The 19,575-nt window shown below is 35.2% G+C and overlaps 1 protein-coding gene across 1 annotated transcript; it reads right to left on the minus strand.

Moving 5' to 3' along the window:
- Nucleotides 1-434: 434 nt before the first annotated feature.
- Nucleotides 435-7,128, minus strand: LOC130998662 (uncharacterized). Its single transcript, XM_057924078.1, has 13 exons — nucleotides 6,756-7,128; nucleotides 4,404-4,575; nucleotides 3,993-4,073; nucleotides 3,550-3,632; nucleotides 3,346-3,461; nucleotides 3,147-3,257; nucleotides 2,138-2,247; nucleotides 1,729-2,038; nucleotides 1,577-1,654; nucleotides 1,446-1,496; nucleotides 1,267-1,356; nucleotides 734-811; nucleotides 435-615 (listed from the first exon to the last, which is right to left on the minus strand). Exons 1-13 carry the CDS (start codon nucleotides 6,763-6,765, stop codon nucleotides 580-582), a joined length of 1,326 nt encoding a protein of 441 aa, XP_057780061.1. The 5' UTR covers nucleotides 6,766-7,128; the 3' UTR covers nucleotides 435-579.
- Between the last annotated feature and the right edge of the window lie 12,447 nt (nucleotides 7,129-19,575).

Here is a 19,575-nt window from a genome sequence, read left to right on the forward strand (position 1 = left end):
GCAAGAACTTTCATGTATTCTTTCTAATGGTAGAATGTATAATCTTTTGAGATGATTTTCGAATATGATTTACCTCTTCCGTAAGCAAAACTCGAACCATTTAGTAACGTTTTAAAGTTGAGGCCCTAAAATTATCATAGAATCAAATTTCAGACTATAAAGTATAGTCAACCCGGAAAGTTTTATGAATTCCACCCGCAAACAACAGGTTCAGTGAAGATGAAATAGTATTACTTTTAGACTTGAATATGCAATATTAGGTTTATAATCTGGACAAACTGTAAAAAACGAAGAACAGTTTTAATTATTAGGATTAAAAGGATGAAACAAATGAAGGGAGAAAAAAATAAAAATTCTGAGCATATATCCTATCAACGCCTTGAAAAGACCTCAGTAAACAACTTTGAGCGGTAACCAATGAGGGAGCCATCAAGTATAGTAAATAAGATTACCTCTGATTTAGATTATAATGAATACATTGGGATCCCAATCTGGAAACAAATCACGAGATAAAAGTATAGTTTTTGAATATTAGTAGGCACGCAGAAGGGGCGCAACAAGTTATTGCATGCTCCTGTTTTACTCATCGACTGCAAAGTGGCCTGCATTCTTGCCCTGCACACCAAAACACCAACCGTCAAATTACTCATGGAAACACAGAATGAACTAGTGCTCAATCATCGCTTCTCCCTTCCCTGACAAGACAAGGTTTTTCGGGAGATAAACAACCAACCTGGGCTAATGTACGTTGTTTATTCAGTAACTGAGTTCGCGCCTTGTTGAGAGCTGAGTTAGGCGACTTGTACATCCTCTGTCAACAAAGGGGGAACACGTGAGCAAAAATCACCTCAACATTGCATCTCAAGTCTCAATACTCAAGTTCACAACTCCAGGAAAATTATCCTTACCTCAGAATTGACATAAACCTTGTGTGAGATTTTCTCACACAAGACTGGGTGAAACTACGTGTCTAAATGTTCGAAAATTAATTACATACACACACATAAAAAAAGAAAAGGCATGCAATCAAACAACAGAAATAAGATCATTTCGAAAAGTAATGAAAGTCAGATGAGGTACACAATCACGGAGAAGAAACCACTTTCAAACCTTGTAATACCCTGAGGTATTCAGGGTATTACAACTCCTACTTGACAAATGTAAAAAACTGATAATACTTCCCTCCAACTAACATTCAATCAATATGTATCAACACAAGAACTTGGCCAGGGGCTCTAACTTCAAGAACGTTCAGATCCAACTAACCTTTTCACTCCCCGACATACGTTGCTCGGCCCCTGATAGGAACTTCTTCTTGGGCATAAAACCAAACACATCATGAAGAAATTGGTTCTCCTGTCATACACATAATAAATAACAGATAATGATAACCCGTCAACAAAAAAAAGAGTTGATTCTAGCACGACTGCTGGCAAAAATAGTACCTGCATGTGCTTCACAAATCCTCCTCCAAGGAAATGTTTCAGGAAGTTCAACTATAATCCAGAAAGATATTAGAAAATGTTAAAAGCCAATGCATTATTGTACTAAAACATGTAAAGAAGATTATGTATACCTGTATCAATTGAATCCATGAGCTTGTGTTCAGAGGATCTCCACCTATCTTCATCAAGGTCTCGGGTGTAGAACCGTTCTGGTATTTGATATTTATAAACTTCAAGCTGTCCAGAAACCAAATCAAAGTAGATTAAACTGATAGAAGCATACCTCAAGGAAGTCCAGGATATCTCGGAATGTGTTCCTCTGACTATTGAGATCTTTCTTGGCAGAACCTTTACCACCGGCCTCAGCAGAGAGGCCCCGCACTTGACCAAGTACTTTAGTCCTCAATCCATGTAAGTACATCAGTTTTCGAGAATCCTTCCCTTCATCAACAGTGGGGTCAGAAGAGTCCTTAGTTTCTCCACAGAATTTGTCCAGGTTCCCCATCTCAAATATTAAAGCAAGTGCTTCACCAGCTGCCATGCGCAGTGCTCTGTCATCCTTCTCCAACAGTGTAGAGAAGTACGAGATTGACCTGAATTATTGCAGGTAACACTCTTAAAATGCTTTAAACTCACACTTAATGAACTACTATCTTAATGATATGAAAAAGCAAGCTCAACTAAATACTTACTCTTGCCAACTCTTAGGGTTCAGCGCCCAGCCGTTCATAGTAGTGAGTAAAAATGACCAGGAAGATACCATCATTGCTATCACTGCTGGTGAAGGTTTAAAGGTAGCCACCTGAATGTAGAGATCAGATTTTAAATACATGATTGAACAGCACAAACTAACAGAAGCATAAATAGCTGACACATTCGCACTCTAATATCCAAGGCTCAACTGAACTGCAATAACAAGTATATGCACCACCTGACATTACATGTTCACAAGAGAGGCAAAAGAAAATAAAGCATATGACCAAACTGATAACAAAATACAAGAATAAAAACTGGATTATATTGAATGGTTTATGTGCTGCAGTTTTGTGTGCTTACAGACACAGATATATTCATATAGGGCCAGGATCCGGTAGAAACCTTCCCTCCTGCAGTATGTAAAACCTTATTTGGATCCTTGATCTTCGTATGACAAAAATGCATCTTTTGATGAAAACCGTAGATCACAATGCTATGAGAGGGAAAGTTTCCATTTGATCCTCTACCTATACACACATACATATATATATATCGGGATTGGATCAAATAAAAACCTCTTAACATACAAATTAAAAACCACTTGCACTTAACTTATAAAATAATTGCACTTCACCTATAGAGTATCTGTACTTTAGTGGTCTTGGGTTTGAATTTCAAAGGGAGCATAATTACACTACAATTTATTACCACGAAAATGCAGACACTTTATACGTTGCAGTAAATTTATAGGTTAAGTGCAAAGTTTTTAGTTTTTTACCACGAAAATGCAGACACTTTATACGTTGCAGTAAGTTTATAGGTTAAGTGCAAAGTTTTTAGTTTTTAAGTTAAAAGGGTTTGTACTGGAACTCAACCCTATATATATATATATATATATATATATATATATATATATATATATATATATTATATAGTATAATATAATTTTGAAAAAAATACAAAACATCTTGGATCAAGCTAATAGCAATTAGCAAGGATGCATACATTGGCACCCAATTTAGGATGAGCCACTTGCCACATTATGTGCATTGATTTTTCCGTTTGCTCTGGATCTTCACCACCAACAAAAGTAATAACAGCCAAACATTGGAGTAACTGTGAACACATCATAGCAATATCCATAATTAGATTAGGCATCCATGAAGGGTAACAACTTGCTGAACTGAACTATCACTTAACGTACAGACAAAATCTTAGATGTCTCAGGCCGAACTCTTAGAGCATCTGATATAGGGGAGAATGATTCTTCCAAGATCTCTTGAGCCTTCTCCCCAGGACCCACAGTCAGAGCTAAAAGTCCTGTAAAAGAGTACGAAATAATTAAGTTCACCAAACACTAGCTAAACAATGAAAGGCTAGATACAATATGTCAAAGGCAAGGTGGAACCTATTGCATGAGATGCCAAGGCAACCTCCTTCGCAGAACCCTTTTTAATTGAATTGAGACACTGCTGCAGCAATGTAGCAAACCTAGGTGGAGAAACAGAAGACTATTATCCAACCACAACTTTAGAGCATAACATTGAAGAAGCTATAAAGTTCAATGTGCATCCATATAAATATTAATCTTTAATATACAGCTGAAGAATCTTCCTCAGTGAAGATACTTGAAAATGGATAGATATAATAAAAGCTTAATTAGTTACTTGGTTGCAAAATATTTATAATGGCAAAACAATGCTATCACCCCCCCCCCCCCCAACCCACCCACCCACCCACCCAATCCACCTACAAACTCCTCAATACACATGCCAACTATAAGAATTTCAATCTTTAAGAAACCAAGGCAATAGAGTTTGGAATGAAACAGAAACACCACTAAATCCTTACTTTGTTTCGACAAATTCATGCTGCAAACTGCTATTGAAGGACTCAATAATAGATGCCAAAGCCTTTTCTCTAGTGGAACCCCTGTATGAAAATAATATACATAAATGGCATCAAGATAATAGGAAAGTAAATCAATATTTATTAGAAGTCTTCACATTTCCCTCTTCAAGAGAAACTCAAATGATGATTTCTTTTTCTTCAATAGGAACACTTAACATGACCCAATTGCCGTTCATTATATCAATTATCCAGACATGAGGAGAATCTCCATTAGACTATTGACATGCATTACATTTACACCATCATGCAGTAAAATACAATCTAAAATAATCACTTTAGAACAGAAAAATCATAAGACCGTTCTTACAATCTGAGTATCTTATAGAGCGAGAATGGAACTAAAAGGATTACCTCTTCTCATACAAAGCATCCAAGCACTGATCAAGCATCGCATCCTTATCAACCTGAACTTCATCAAGACCATTCTCTGTCATATTATCCAAGCGCATAGATGAGGAGGATGAGCTCATACTATCTGTATCATCGCTATCCAGCATTGCAGCAAATTTCTTCTGAGAACTTTCTAAAATGACCATAACAAAAGTATTTCAGTAATTATCTCCAAATTTCGCATAAGTATATATCATACTAATTAAACTTGTTATGGAAAAAAATTAGATCCAACGGAGCTTAATTTGAGGCCTTTCTAAAATGACCCTAACAAAAGTATTTAAATAATTATCTCCAATTTGGCATAAGTACATATCATATTAATAAAACTTGTGATGGAAAAAAAAAAGAAAGAAAGAAAAAAGATCCAACAGAGTTTAATTTGAGGCATTCGTTAGCAAGAAACGACAATTTTATGGCTGTTCAGAGTTGTGAGCATAGAAAATAAAGCAGTGCTTCTAATCAAAATAGTAAAGACAGTAAAGACGCAAGTATAACGCTCTGCTACAGGTGTTTACTTACACTGTAAACATACAGATTGTGACACGCAAAGTCAGCAACATAAGACTCCTTAAAATAAACCCTAGCATCACATGGAATAAGGCAAAAAAATGCACTATACTAAAAGAAGAGTGGAAAGAGAAAGAGCTAATTAAATCTTATGAAAGAGCAAATTACACCTAAGAGTTTATAAACTTAGGACTTAGAGAGACAATTATATATAAGTGGTCTTCAAAATCATTGAAAAAATAACCCTGAACTTTTATATCTATAGGAGTTGCTTTTCCTGCAAACACTATACACTGCCATTCAATAAGAGTAATAAAAGGATAACAAGATAAAATAAATTGAGAAGACCTATTTGATATAAATTTCTATCACTACATTCTAAGATAACCAATTTTGTCCTGTAAAATTGAAATTATTTTAGAAGTGAACTTCAATAATTTGGATATACAATTTTCATACCAAGCAGCTAGGTGCAACCCTGACAAATATTGATTATGGATCAGCTCAAACATTAATTAGATGATCTAGATTGGTGGCGTTGATTTTTCCTAGGCAAACAAATTATTCAAGTCAAACAATAGGTCCCCAAAGATAGAAAATATCCCAATATATTAGTTTTCATTAAGTATATCTAATATATCAAATCTAATGGGCTATTCCATGAATATAAAGTGAACAAAACCGTCCCATGCACTTAGAACAATGAAACTTGCACAAGTGAACAGCAGCTTTGATCAATTTTCTGACGCAGCATGCATGCTTTGGCATAAAAGTTGGACAACATGGAACTAGCTAAGAATAATCCCTATCTACATTGAGCAGCAAACACATGCAATTACTGAAAAGTTCCACCAAATTCAAAATATGTCCCCCATTCTTTTAGTACAAGAGGAATTGTATATTCTACAGGCGAGATGTGGTGATATTTTTATATACATATATACACACAAACAGAAGACACATAAATGGAGAAGTAACGCTTCTAAGGGAAAGAAAATGGCAAAGTTACAAACATTAGTACAAGAGGAATTGTATATTCTACAGGCGAGATATGGTGATATTTTTATATAAATATATACACACAAACAGAAGGCACATAAATGGAGAAGTAACGCTTCTAAGGGAAAGAAAATGGCAAAGTTACAAACATTAGTACACATCAACATTGCCACTCAATGATTTTATAACTTGTATCACCATTCTATTTAATTAGTTACAATAAATAAATAAAATAAAATCCTGACCCCCAACTCTCTAACATAAATTGTTCATATGTAATTGGCTTTCAAATTGTTCAAACAACTCGTCAAGTTGATCGAACATTCATTAAAACAAGCGAATAAACTAGTGAAGCCACACATCAAAGTTTGACCTTTTCTTTTTTAATTTTCAGCTTGTACGATCAATACTCAAGCTGAGCTTTACAAAATTTCATCAAACTAACCATCATCGAACTCAGTCGCACGACTTGAGTTTTTTACTTTAAAAAACACTAGAAATTATTTACTCTCCATTATTAAATAGAAAGTGGTTCTAACTCGATTTCTATAGCTAATTAAAGCCCCGAACAATAATTAGTGATCAGAAGGTGAATTCTTGAAGAAATGTTGAGTAATATGATTTTTCCATTCAGGTCTACGCATGCTTAATTACAACGAAAGAACAAACACACGAGGAAACTGACTTATTGCCGCAATAAATTCTAGTTTCCAAGACGAATAAACAGTGGGAAAAAAGCTTAACTTGAAATTCTTCGAAAAAGATTGCATGAAATGCACTAGCAACAAGAAAGGGGGAACTTACTTTTACCCATGTTGAGAGGCAAAACAAACCAAATCAAATCCGAATCCGAAAGCTTTAAGGCTGTAACTAAGCTATTATTAAGAAAAAATACAAGGACGACTAAAATCTGAATGATGAAAACAAGCAACCAGTAAGTAAGAATGATGAATTGAATAAGAATAAAGCTGGGAACTCAATAACTCAATTGAATCGAGAAAGGGAGTATCCATGAAAAGAATTTGGGAGATTTTGGAAACGGGGAAGAGAGAGAAATTCGTAGGGCTAAATTTCTGTGGAGGAAAAAAATTGAGGCGAATTGCCAGAGTTCTTAACAGGATACAATTACGTATATATATATAAATAAGCGAGCGTAATTGGTTACTTATTAAAATTACCCCTATATATTAAAATTAGGGCGTGTTTGGCATGCCCTGTTTCTGGTTTATAGGTTTAGCTCATCCAGATTGATCCTATTTTAGCATATTCCATTTTGAAGAGTTAGATTCTTATTATAGTACAAAATGCATCCTTACCTTCTTATAGTATTTTTTTTTTCTTTAGGCTAATTTTACCATGTAAGTAGATTTTATACTTTTAGATTGATCCTATTTTAGCATATTCCATTTTGAAAACTTAGATTCTTATTATAGACAAAATGCACCCTTACCTTATATCTTTTTTTTTTTTCTTCAGGTTAATTTTATACTTTTAAATCTGATCTTATGTTGACCATTATTTAACGAAATTATATATATTTTTTTTTTAATTAATATTTGCATTTCTTTTATTCATGAAAGAACTTCTTAGGGCATGCTTAATGGAAGAAAGTTAAAAGGAAGTTGATTATGTGAAAAAGTTAAAATGGGGAAGTAAGAGAAGAGAGGGGCAGCAATTTTGCTTGGTGAGAAGCAAGCTACGAGTAAGGTCCGTTCAAGAAAAAATAAATGATAGTATGGTATAAAATGGAAAAGCACCGCTACAAATGCTTTTAGGAGAGAGTGACACGAATTTTAAGAAAATATTATTGCATGTAATGAGAGTTGAGAAAAAGTTGTTGAGTGTATCAGGAGTGATGAAAAAAATATTATAATTAATATTGAAAGTGATGAAAATGTGAAAAGTAAGGGTAAATTAGGGGTGGGAAGATAGGGCTCGGGTATAGAGTACCCGATTACCAGACCCGAAAAAATCAGGTATAGAGTACTCGATACCCGAAAAATTAGGGTGTCGGGTCGGGTTCGGGTATTTAGGGTATAAAAAAATCGGATATCGGGTATACCCGAAATACCCGAATTTTTAATTAAATAGTATATTTTAAATTATTTAATTAAATTTAATTTTTAAAAATCCTAAAATAGGGGCTGTATTTTCGATTTTTTTTGGGTAAATCGGGTATTAGAGTACCCCGAATACCCTATTAAGCCAAATCGGGTACCCTAATGCTCGATTTACCCGAATTCACAGTTTGACTTTGAAACTTGCCATTTTGACCGGGTAATTTAGGGTACCCGAATACCTCCGACTCGGATATTAGGGTACCCAATTAAAAATCGAGTTCGGGATCGGGATACAGTTTTTTACCTTATTCAGGATTGGGTACCCGATTTTTTCGGGTAGGGTACCCGATTCTCACCCCTAGGGTAAATAGAGTATTATAAGTGATGAGATATAGTCCAAAAATAAATAAGAAGTTTCTTTGTGAACATCCAAAAATAAAAAGTATGAAGTTCTTTCATTAACGACTGAAGTATTTTTCTATCAATTAAATTAGGTCATATGCAAATTTGATTATCATCTCAATTAGTTGTTGCCTTTTTAACTATTACTAGCATTTGCACTCGTGCAACGCACGAAAAATATTTTTATATTTTATCATATATAAAATTGATTATCGTTTGATTATTATATAAAAATTTTAAATATAATTAAAAATACTATAATTTAAGATAAATATATTTGTGTTTAATATAAAAATAATAAAGGATAATTCATATTAATAAAAAATGATATTGTGAAAAAAGAAAACAATATAAATTAAAAGATAATTGAAAAAAATAGATGTATTCAAAAATAAGAGGAGAGAAGAGAGAGAATTTTCTTAAGTTTTAATCTTTAAATAAATATAATTTTTATATTTTAAATCCAATATTTACATAACATATATCAAATTAAAGCTCTTGTCATGATCTTTAATTTGATATGTATATCAAATATTTTATAATTAGTCGAATTTAACAATTTTAAAAAAGAAACAAAATCAAAAAATAAGAAGTTAAAGAAAAAGAAAAAGAAAAGATGCATAGCTTATAAATAAACCTTCAATCTTATTTTAACTACAAAATTGTCACTCAATTTTGAAATTGATTTAAAATCAATCTGAAATTGAAAACTCCCTTTTTAATATAGTATAGATAAACCTTCAATTTTATTCTAACTACAAAATTACCACTCAATTTTGAAATTGATTTAAAATCAACTTGAAATTGAAAACTCACTTTTTAATATAGTATAGATATCATCTATAAGTTATTCTCTCTACTATTACAGTGCAAAAAGCTAGTTAACATTGGATTTTTATTGACTTACTAATAATTTACTGTTACTAATACTTTTTTCCGTCCCAATTAGCTTAATTCGTATTTTTCTTTGAACGGTTCCAATTAACTCGAGTCATTCCTTATATATAAATAATTAGAAAACAAAAAATTAGGGATACTAGTCACTTATAAATCCTACAACTAATTGGGCTGAGCCTGCGTACCATTAAACCCTAATTTATTATCTATCTTTATTTTTTTCACTCTCATATTGTCATAGTATCTCTAGGGCTGTAAACAAACAAAGCTGCTCGCAAACTATTCGGAGCTCGACTCAAAAAAAGTTCGTTCAAGTTCGTTTAGATAAGTTCGACAAATAAACGAACCAAACTTGAGCTTGGTAGCATTCGGCTCGTTAGCTCGTGAACAATCTCGTTAAGTGATTCAACTTGAAAAATATAAATTATTAGTAGATACAAATTATATTTATCCATTGAAATTAATAATTATTATATTAAATCTCTAATTAACTCTTTTTGTTATAATAAAATGATATTTTTTTGATAAAATAAGAAAATAATTAATATGTGACAGCCCGAAACCAAATAATTCATTTAAATTTTTGTTTTGAATTATTTCATATTTAAATTATTTTGAAGCATTTTATATTTAAATTGTGAGGTTATTTAAAACTTTAGTCTATGTCATGAATTATCTAATGGCGCCCCTAGTTAGATATATGACTTTGAACTATAGGTTATATTTATAGCAATAGAAATTCATATTCTCAAATATTTTTATATAAATTTGAGCCTAAAATAAATTTATTTACTTAAATATATTTATTATGGACATTATATTAATTTTGGATTAAGAATAAAATATTTTCATAATTTTTATTAGTGTTGGACTTATTATTATTAATGGGCCAAATTCTTTTGCAATGATCCTAAAACAATTATTCAAGTTTCAACATTTATAGTTTATTAATGATTTCAAGGATTTGGATACCTTATTTTCGTATCTGCAAATTACCAATTCCTACTTTATTTATTTACATTTGTTTAAAGAAGTATCCAAACCAGCAATTCCTATTTTCCTTCTTATCAGATATCTATCCGCCTTATTTTTCTTGTTTATCCACTTTTATGCTCATTATATATATATATAACTTCTACCCCATCTCAGCAAATTTTCATTCTTCTACAGTTCACTTCTATATCTGCACAAAATACAATTTTTTATAATCTTTAAACTTTCACAATTCATTTTACTCTCAAATTCCAAAAATCCCCAACATCTTCAATTCAAAAGCAAACAGAAGATTCAAAAGCCTTTCCGTAAAATTTGATTTCCACAGCAGCAAACTTTGAAGCAGCAAACTTTGATTGATCTCTTTCACACGTTCATGTTCTTTGACGAACAAGTAATTCAATCTATTTAAACCTCATTGTATCATCCTCATTCCATCAGCTTCGAATCATAAACCATCAACTGAATTCTCCATTTGCTCTTTTCACAAAATAACTCAAATCTGCCATTTCTCACTGCACATAATCAATCGGTAATTCTCATAAACTTGTATAGTTTTATTTTCATATGCAAAGATCTCTGCTTTCTTTTAATTTACAGAAAAACAACCAAACTCCCACAAAATTCTTGTTTTTATAAATTCAAACATGCATACACAGGTATTTAATTCATAAGAAATCGAAAAGGAATACATATTCATTAATTTTACAGAAAACAAACTTAGATTTAGAAACCTTTATTGATAAAGGGAGTTGGGATGAAGTGGGGTGAGGAGCTACTCGCCGGAGCTATGACCGCCGCCACATATGAGAGGCAGCGGCGGAGAGGAGGGGAAGCGGTTGAACAGCACCGCCGGCGCTTCACGCCACGGCGGCCGGCGAAGGAGAAGAAGCAGGGCACAGTCCAGATCTGGAAGAGGCGCGATGGCGCCGCTGCCGTATGTTGTTGTCCGACCCGGAGAGAGAGGCTGAGAGGGCGTGACAGAGTGAGATGTTGAGAGTGAGAGGGAGACTAGAGGTGAGGAAAGGGAGAGAAGGTGATGGCGGCAGTACAGGAAGGGAGGCGGCTGGGCTGGGCGCGCCTCCGTCGACATAGGGACGGCGGTGGTGGCGTGCCGTCTGGTGGCGGCGGCAGGAGACCGAGGGAGAGAGGGAGAAGGGAAATGGGGAGGGTTGCGTGAGTTATGCTGAGGAGTTGTGGGGGGTGTGTGTTTAATTTAGGGTGAAGGGAAAATGGGCTTGGGCCCTAGGTTTGATTAAATGATGGGTTTGGGAATAGGCTTTAGATTGGGTTTAGTTTCATTAAGTGGTCTGGGCTTGATTTAATTTATTTGTGGGTTGAATAATTAGCCAATAAACCACAACAATAATATTTCTTTTATGGGCTGCATTTGCATATATTTATACAAAAGATATCATTAATTATTTATTTTTATTATTTGGACCAATGATTTTAAAGGTTTTATAAAATAAATCTTCAATTATTTTTAAGTTTAATTATACCCTTATATTTATATTTAAATTTATCTGGTGTGGGATTTATTTCAGTACATGCACGTGGTTAATATTTGTCCATTTTAATATTATGTGTTTACCGTATGTGTTGTAAAAAAATATTTAACGCTAGGGGCCAGCATAATTGGTCCAGGACTTCACCGTCCTTGGTATGCCACAATGCGATTTCATGTTACAGGGTTGCAACCATTATATTGTCACCAGGGATCCATATATAGGGTCCGGGACATTAAAGTCCTTGGAGTTGCCACAGTGCGTATGGAAGTTATGTTACGTTATGACAATATGTATTACCATTTTATTAACATGGACAATTATTGCATGTTCCCACACTGAGTGTACCCTGTATGCTCATCCCATATTCAACAGTTTCAGGTGATTGATATCGGAGGCGCGTGGAGAGTCGAATGAGCGCGTCGAATCTATTTAAAATAAATGTTTCTTAAAACATATTATGTTATTTCATGTTATATCTTTTGGTTATGTAAACTCTGAAATTCTATACTATTTGAGATTTGGTGTGATTTGTTTAAATAAATGTTGTTATATTATTTTAATGTCATGACTTGTTTAATTTATATTTAAATTCATTTCAAATATTTATTTAAGAATTTATATCTTTACGAAAATATATACATGGATACATATATAATTTTTAATTATATAAAGATTTTATTTTGTTATATTTTCCGCTGCTAAAAAGATATTATTTAGAGTTTTTCCTTAGTACAAGTTTTATTAATTAGTTAATTATTTTTCTGACATCTTCATGTCGTGCTTTGAAAATAAAGTTGTTAAATTTATGATTTCAAAATCAAGATTTATATTTGAATACATTATTGAAAATTTTGATATCTTATAAATCGTTTTAAAAGTGCTTTAAAAACCAATTTTATTTAAAGATTTCTTTTTCTTAAAATTATTTTCGAAAATATTTATTTTAAAAGTGAGTTTTAAAAGACTTCCGCATTAAATATTTATTTAAATTTTATATTTAACTCCTTAATTAGATTAGGGTGTTACAGCATGGTATCAGAGCAGGTCTACTTTCCTGTAGACTCTGCAAAAATATTTTATTTAAAATTTTTAAAAGTCATGTGTGAGAAATCCATTCGACCTCTACGTGCTCCGACTTCAAGGTAAATGTATTCCAAAGTATTTTTTTATGGGGATGAGTATAAATTGTTTACGTTGAAAGTATGTTGAAATTTGCTGCAATAATTGAAGTTATTATCAGAAAGTTCAAGTTCATTATGCAAGTTATTATGAGAAAGTTCAGTATACAAGTTATTATGTTGAAGATTAATTGCAGCAATGAATTTATTTCAGAAATTATTTCAGTTCATGATGTTAAAGTATGATTCACGAAAAATTTATTTTTTTTTGAACATAGTCCTCGAATTACGAATAACCTAGAATTTTCTTTTAGTATCATTCTCTCAAGCGAGTGTAGAATAGAAACTGATAGTGCCTTTGAATATAGAACAATGAGGAATACACGCGCACAGTCCCACAACGCCGAGAGTTCAAATACTAATCACGAAGCAGAAGCAGGACGAACTCATCCAACAAGTGGAGGAGACTTCATGAGTCAATTCTTGAGCGCTTTACAGGGTTTTGTCCAACAGCAGGCCCAAACTCAGGCTACCCAAACCGACCTAAACCGAACCTCTAACACGATAGATCAAGCTGTAGAGCGATTTCGGAACTATAATCCACCACGATTCAATGGACGTGATGGACCACTAGCAGCCGAAGAGTGGTTGGAAGAGCTTGAACGTATCTTCACTCATATCAACTGTAGTGATGAGCAGAAAGTTTCATGCGCTGTTTTTCAACTCAAAGAGGACGCTCGACAATGGTGGAAACATTTCTATCGCTTGTTGGGAGAGGAAGATCGCAATGTTCTAAATTGGAAAAATTTCAAGGATGTGATAATGAATAAATACTTTCCCCTCTCATTCAGAGAAAAGAAGGAGACCGAGTTCTTTGAGTTGAAACAAGGGAATATGACTATAGAGGAGTATGAAAGGAAATTCAATGAGTTGGCCCGTTTTGCTCCACACCTAGTTGATACAGAAGATAAGATGATCGCTAGGTTCAGAAAAGGGTTAAGAATTGACATCAAAGGAATTATGGCTGCACATGTGATTGACGATTTCAGCGACCTGGTTAAGCGAGCGGAAGAAGTGGGCACGGCTCTTGGAACAAACCATCCTACATCAAAATCGACAAATCAACCAATAAAGAGGAGATGGGAAAATCCTAACCAAAGTGGAGGAAACTTCCAAGATAAGAGGTCGAAATTTGGCGGTAACACCAGTGCAAACACACAAGTAACCAAACCACAATGTCAGAAGTGTGGAAAGTTCCACAATGGAGAGTGTCTGTGGGGAAAAGGAGTTTGCTTCTTTTGCCATGAACCGGGACATACATCGAGTACTTGTCCTAAGAACAAGCGGAATGTGCTAGAAGGGAGAATGAACGTTGGGCTAAACAAAGGAAGTGGCAAAGAGCCAGAAAGAAAAGGAAATGCTCGTTTCTTTTCCTTAAAACAACAAGAAGAAGTTGAGGATGACAACACAATGACGGGTACGCTAATTATATCAGGAACACCTGCTGTTGTTCTATTTGATTCTGGAGCTTCACACTCATTTATTTCCCTTAAGTTTTGTCAAAAAAATAAGATCATTTGGGAGGTAGAGAACTTAGACTTGAACATAAGTATTCCCTCTGGAGAATCCATTAAGACTAATAGGATTGCTAGAAAAATTTCCTTGAATTTTAGGAATAGAAAGCTTGAAGCTGACTTATACCTTATCGAAATGCACGATTTCGATGTGATTCTGGGGATGGATTGGTTAAGTCGAAACCATGCAACAATTAAGTGCCGCGAAAGAGAAGTCGTGTTCAAAATACCAGGGGAGAAAGAAGTTGCTATTCAAGGATCAAAGTTAAGGAAAATGCCCATGGTGATATCTGCTATGAAGGCGATGAAGATATTGAATAAAGGAGGCTGCAACGCTTATTTGGTGAGCATAGTAGGCAAGGAAAATGATGAACTCACCCTTGAAAATGTTCCAGTATTATGCGAATTCCCCGATGTTTTCCCCGAAAATCTACCTGGAATACCACCTGATAGGCAAGTAGAGTTTACGATCGATTTGTTACCTGGAGTAGCGCCTGTTTTGAAAGCACCGTATAGAATGGCACCAAAGGAATTGGAGGAATTGAAGACACAATTGCAAGAACTTTTGGACCTAGGGTTTATTCGACCAAGTGTATCACCCTGGGGAGCACCAGTCTTGTTTGTCAAGAAGAAAGACGGAACGATGCGGATGTGTATCGACTATCGAGAACTCAATCAACTCACCATCAAGAACAAGTATCCTCTGCCAAGGATAGAGGATTTATTCGATCAGTTGAAAGGAGCAGGAGTGTTTTCAAAAATCGATTTGAGGTCGGGTTATCACCAACTCAAAATAAAGGAAGGTGATATACCAAAGACGGCTTTTCGAACGAGATATGGCCATTACGAATTCGCAGTCATGCCTTTTGGTTTAACAAACGCCCCTGCGGTATTTATGGATTTGATGAACCGCGTTTTCCACCCTTATTTGGATAAGTTTGTCATAGTATTCATTGATGACATTCTGATATATTCTAAGGACAAAGCGCAACACGAAGAACATCTCAGAATCACTTTGGAAACCTTACGAAATGAGAAACTCTACGCCAAATTTAAGAAGTGTGAATTTTGGCTAGATCGAGTTGTCTTTCTCGGTCATGTGGTGAGTGCTAATGGAATTAAGGTGGACCCAGCGAAGGTGGAAGCTGTAAATAACTGGAAGGCACCTACCAACGCCAGTGAAGTGAGAAGTTTCTTAGGGCTCGCTGGTTATTATAGAAGATTCATCGAGGGATTTTCAAAGATAGCAGGCTCAATGACACAATTAACCAGAAAAGGAGTCGTGTTCAAGTGGACTGATCAATGCGAGCAGAGTTTTCAGGAATTGAAAAGAAGGTTAACAACAGCACCAGTGTTAACCATACCCGATGAATCAGGAAATTTCGTCATCTATACCGACGCCTCGAAGCAAGGTCTGGGATGTGTTTTAATGCAGAAAGGAAAGGTTATCGCTTACGCGTCAAGGCAGTTGAAGACGCACGAACATAACTACCCTACGCATGATTTGGAGCTAGCAGCCGTAGTGCACGCGCTAAAGATTTGGAGACATTACTTGTATGGGGGAAAATGTGAGATCTTCACAGATCATAAGAGTTTGAAATATTTCTTCACGCAAAAGGAGTTGAATATGAGGCAAAGAAGGTGGCTAGAACTCGTGAAGGATTATGATTGTACCATACAGTATCACCCTGGAAAGGCTAATGTGGTGGCCGATGCACTTAGCAGAAAAGGAGAAGGACAACTAGCCTCAATGATAACTCAACAAGAAACCTTGATAAAAGAATTTGAAAGGATGAATCTCGAGGTGGTTAGTCCAAATACCCCAGAGGCTACGCTTGCAGCACTAGTTGTTAAACCTACATTGCGTGATTGTATTAGAAAAGCGCAGGAGACCAACAGCTTCCTCCAGAAAATGAAAAGTAAGGGGTTAAAAGACAATAATACAAGTTTCTCATTGGCAAGTGATGGAACACTTACATATGCAGGGAGAATTTGCGTCCCTAAGGATAAAGAATTGCTAAGAGAAATTTTGGATGAGGCACACTGCACGACTTACACAGCACATCCAGGAAGCACCAAGATGTACAAAGATCTTCGAAATATATTTTGGTGGAGAGGAATGAAGAGGTCAATAGCTGAGTATGTTGGAAGATGTATGACATGTCAACAAGTGAAAGCTGAACATCAACGACCGTCGGGATTGCTAAATCCATTGGAGATACCCGAATGGAAATGGGAACACATTACGATGGACTTCGTGGTGAGACTTCCAAGAACAATACGTGGACACGATGCAGTTTGGGTAATTGTAGATCGACTCACTAAGTCCGCACACTTCATCCCAGTAAAAATGACATACTCGATGGACCAATTGGCGAGACTGTATGTTCAAGAGGTGGTTAGACTACATGGAGTGCCAGTATCTATTGTCTCTGATCGAGATCCAAGATTTACATCCAGATTCTGGAAAAGCTTACACGCAGCTATGGGAACTAAACTTAACTTTTCAACAGCATATCATCCTCAATCAGACGGACAATCCGAAAGGACTATACAAATTTTGGAAGACATGTTGCGGACTAGTATCATGGATATTGGAGGCACTTGGGAAACTCATCTACCATTAATCGAATTTGCATACAACAACAGTTTTCAAACAACTCTTAGAATGGCTCCGTATGAGGCATTATATGGGAGAAAGTGTAGATCGCCATTATATTGGGACGAAGTTGGTGAACGAAAAGTGTTAGGTCCGGAAATCATTGAGAAGACGGTTGAGGTCATTGAAAAGATAAAGGAGAGGATTAAAATGGCGCAGGATCGACAGAAATCTTATGCAGATCGCAGAAGAAAGGAGTTATATTTCGAGGTTGGTGAAAAAGTATTTATCAAAGTAGCACCAATGAAAGGAGTTCTACGATTCGGAAAGAAAGGAAAATTGAGACCTCGATTTATTGGACCGTTTGAAATCCTAGAACGCATAGGTGATGTTGCCTATCGTCTAGCTTTAACACCAGAATTGTCAGCAGTGCACAATGTGTTTCACGTCTCCATGTTGCGAAAGTATCTGCACGATCCTAGTCACATCATCCATTATGAAAATCTCCAAATCAACAAGGACCTTACATACGAAGAAGAGCCAAGTGTTATATTAGATCGAAAAGTAAAGGTCTTGCGAGGTAAAGAAATACCCTTAGTCAAAATTCAATGGACTAGGCACGGACCTGATGAAGCTACTTGGGAACGTGAAGAAGAAATTCTAGCTCGATATCCCCAGTTAGAACCAAGTAAGTTAAATTTCGAGGACGAAATTTTATTTAAGTGGGTAGGGTTGTGACAGCCCGAAACCAAATAATTCATTTAAATTTTTGTTTTGAATTATTTCATATTTAAATTATTTTGAAGCATTTTATATTTAAATTGTGAGGTTATTTAAAACTTTAGTCTATGTCATGAATTATCTAATGGCGCCCCTAGTTAGATATATGACTTTGAACTATAGGTTATATTTATAGCAATAGAAATTCATATTCTCAAATATTTTTATATAAATTTGAGCCTAAATAAATTTATTTACTTAAATATATTTATTATGGACATTATATTAATTTTGGATTAAGAATAAAATATTTTCATAATTTTTATTAGTGTTGGACTTATTATTATTAATGGGCCAAATTCTTTTGCAATGATCCTAAAACAATTATTCAAGTTTCAACATTTATAGTTTATTAATGATTTCAAGGATTTGGATACCTTATTTTCGTATCTGCAAATTACCAATTCCTACTTTATTTATTTACATTTGTTTAAAGAAGTATCCAAACCAGCAATTCCTATTTTCCTTCTTATCAGATATCTATCCGCCTTATTTTTCTTGTTTATCCACTTTTATGCTCATTATATATATATATAACTTCTACCCCATCTCAGCAAATTTTCATTCTTCTACAGTTCACTTCTATATCTGCACAAAATACAATTTTTTTATAATCTTTAAACTTTCACAATTCATTTTACTCTCAAATTCCAAAAATCCCCAACATCTTCAATTCAAAAGCAAACAGAAGATTCAAAAGCCTTTCCGTAAAATTTGATTTCCACAGCAGCAAACTTTGAAGCAGCAAACTTTGATTGATCTCTTTCACACGTTCATGTTCTTTGACGAACAAGTAATTCAATCTATTTAAACCTCATTGTATCATCCTCATTCCATCAGCTTCGAATCATAAACCATCAACTGAATTCTCCATTTGCTCTTTTCACAAAATAACTCAAATCTGCCATTTCTCACTGCACATAATCAATCGGTAATTCTCATAAACTTGTATAGTTTTATTTTCATATGCAAAGATCTCTGCTTTCTTTTAATTTACAGAAAAACAACCAAACTCCCACAAAATTCTTGTTTTTATAAATTCAAACATGCATACACAGGTATTTAATTCATAAGAAATCGAAAAGGAATACATATTCATTAATTTTACAGAAAACAAACTTAGATTTAGAAACCTTTATTGATAAAGGGAGTTGGGATGAAGTGGGGTGAGGAGCTACTCGCCGGAGCTATGACCGCCGCCACATATGAGAGGCAGCGGCGGAGAGGAGGGGAAGCGGTTGAACAGCACCGCCGGCGCTTCACGCCACGGCGGCCGGCGAAGGAGAAGAAGCAGGGCACAGTCCAGATCTGGAAGAGGCGCGATGGCGCCGCTGCCGTATGTTGTTGTCCGACCCGGAGAGAGAGGCTGAGAGGGCGTGACAGAGTGAGATGTTGAGAGTGAGAGGGAGACTAGAGGTGAGGAAAGGGAGAGAAGGTGATGGCGGCAGTACAGGAAGGGAGGCGGCTGGGCTGGGCGCGCCTCCGTCGACATAGGGACGGCGGTGGTGGCGTGCCGTCTGGTGGCGGCGGCAGGAGACCGAGGGAGAGAGGGAGAAGGGAAATGGGGAGGGTTGCGTGAGTTATGCTGAGGAGTTGTGGGGGGTGTGTGTTTAATTTAGGGTGAAGGGAAAATGGGCTTGGGCCCTAGGTTTGATTAAATGATGGGTTTGGGAATAGGCTTTAGATTGGG

This window comes from Salvia miltiorrhiza, chromosome 1 (genome assembly GCF_028751815.1).
Source record: "Salvia miltiorrhiza cultivar Shanhuang (shh) chromosome 1, IMPLAD_Smil_shh, whole genome shotgun sequence".
NCBI classification, from domain to species: domain Eukaryota; kingdom Viridiplantae; phylum Streptophyta; class Magnoliopsida; order Lamiales; family Lamiaceae; genus Salvia; species Salvia miltiorrhiza.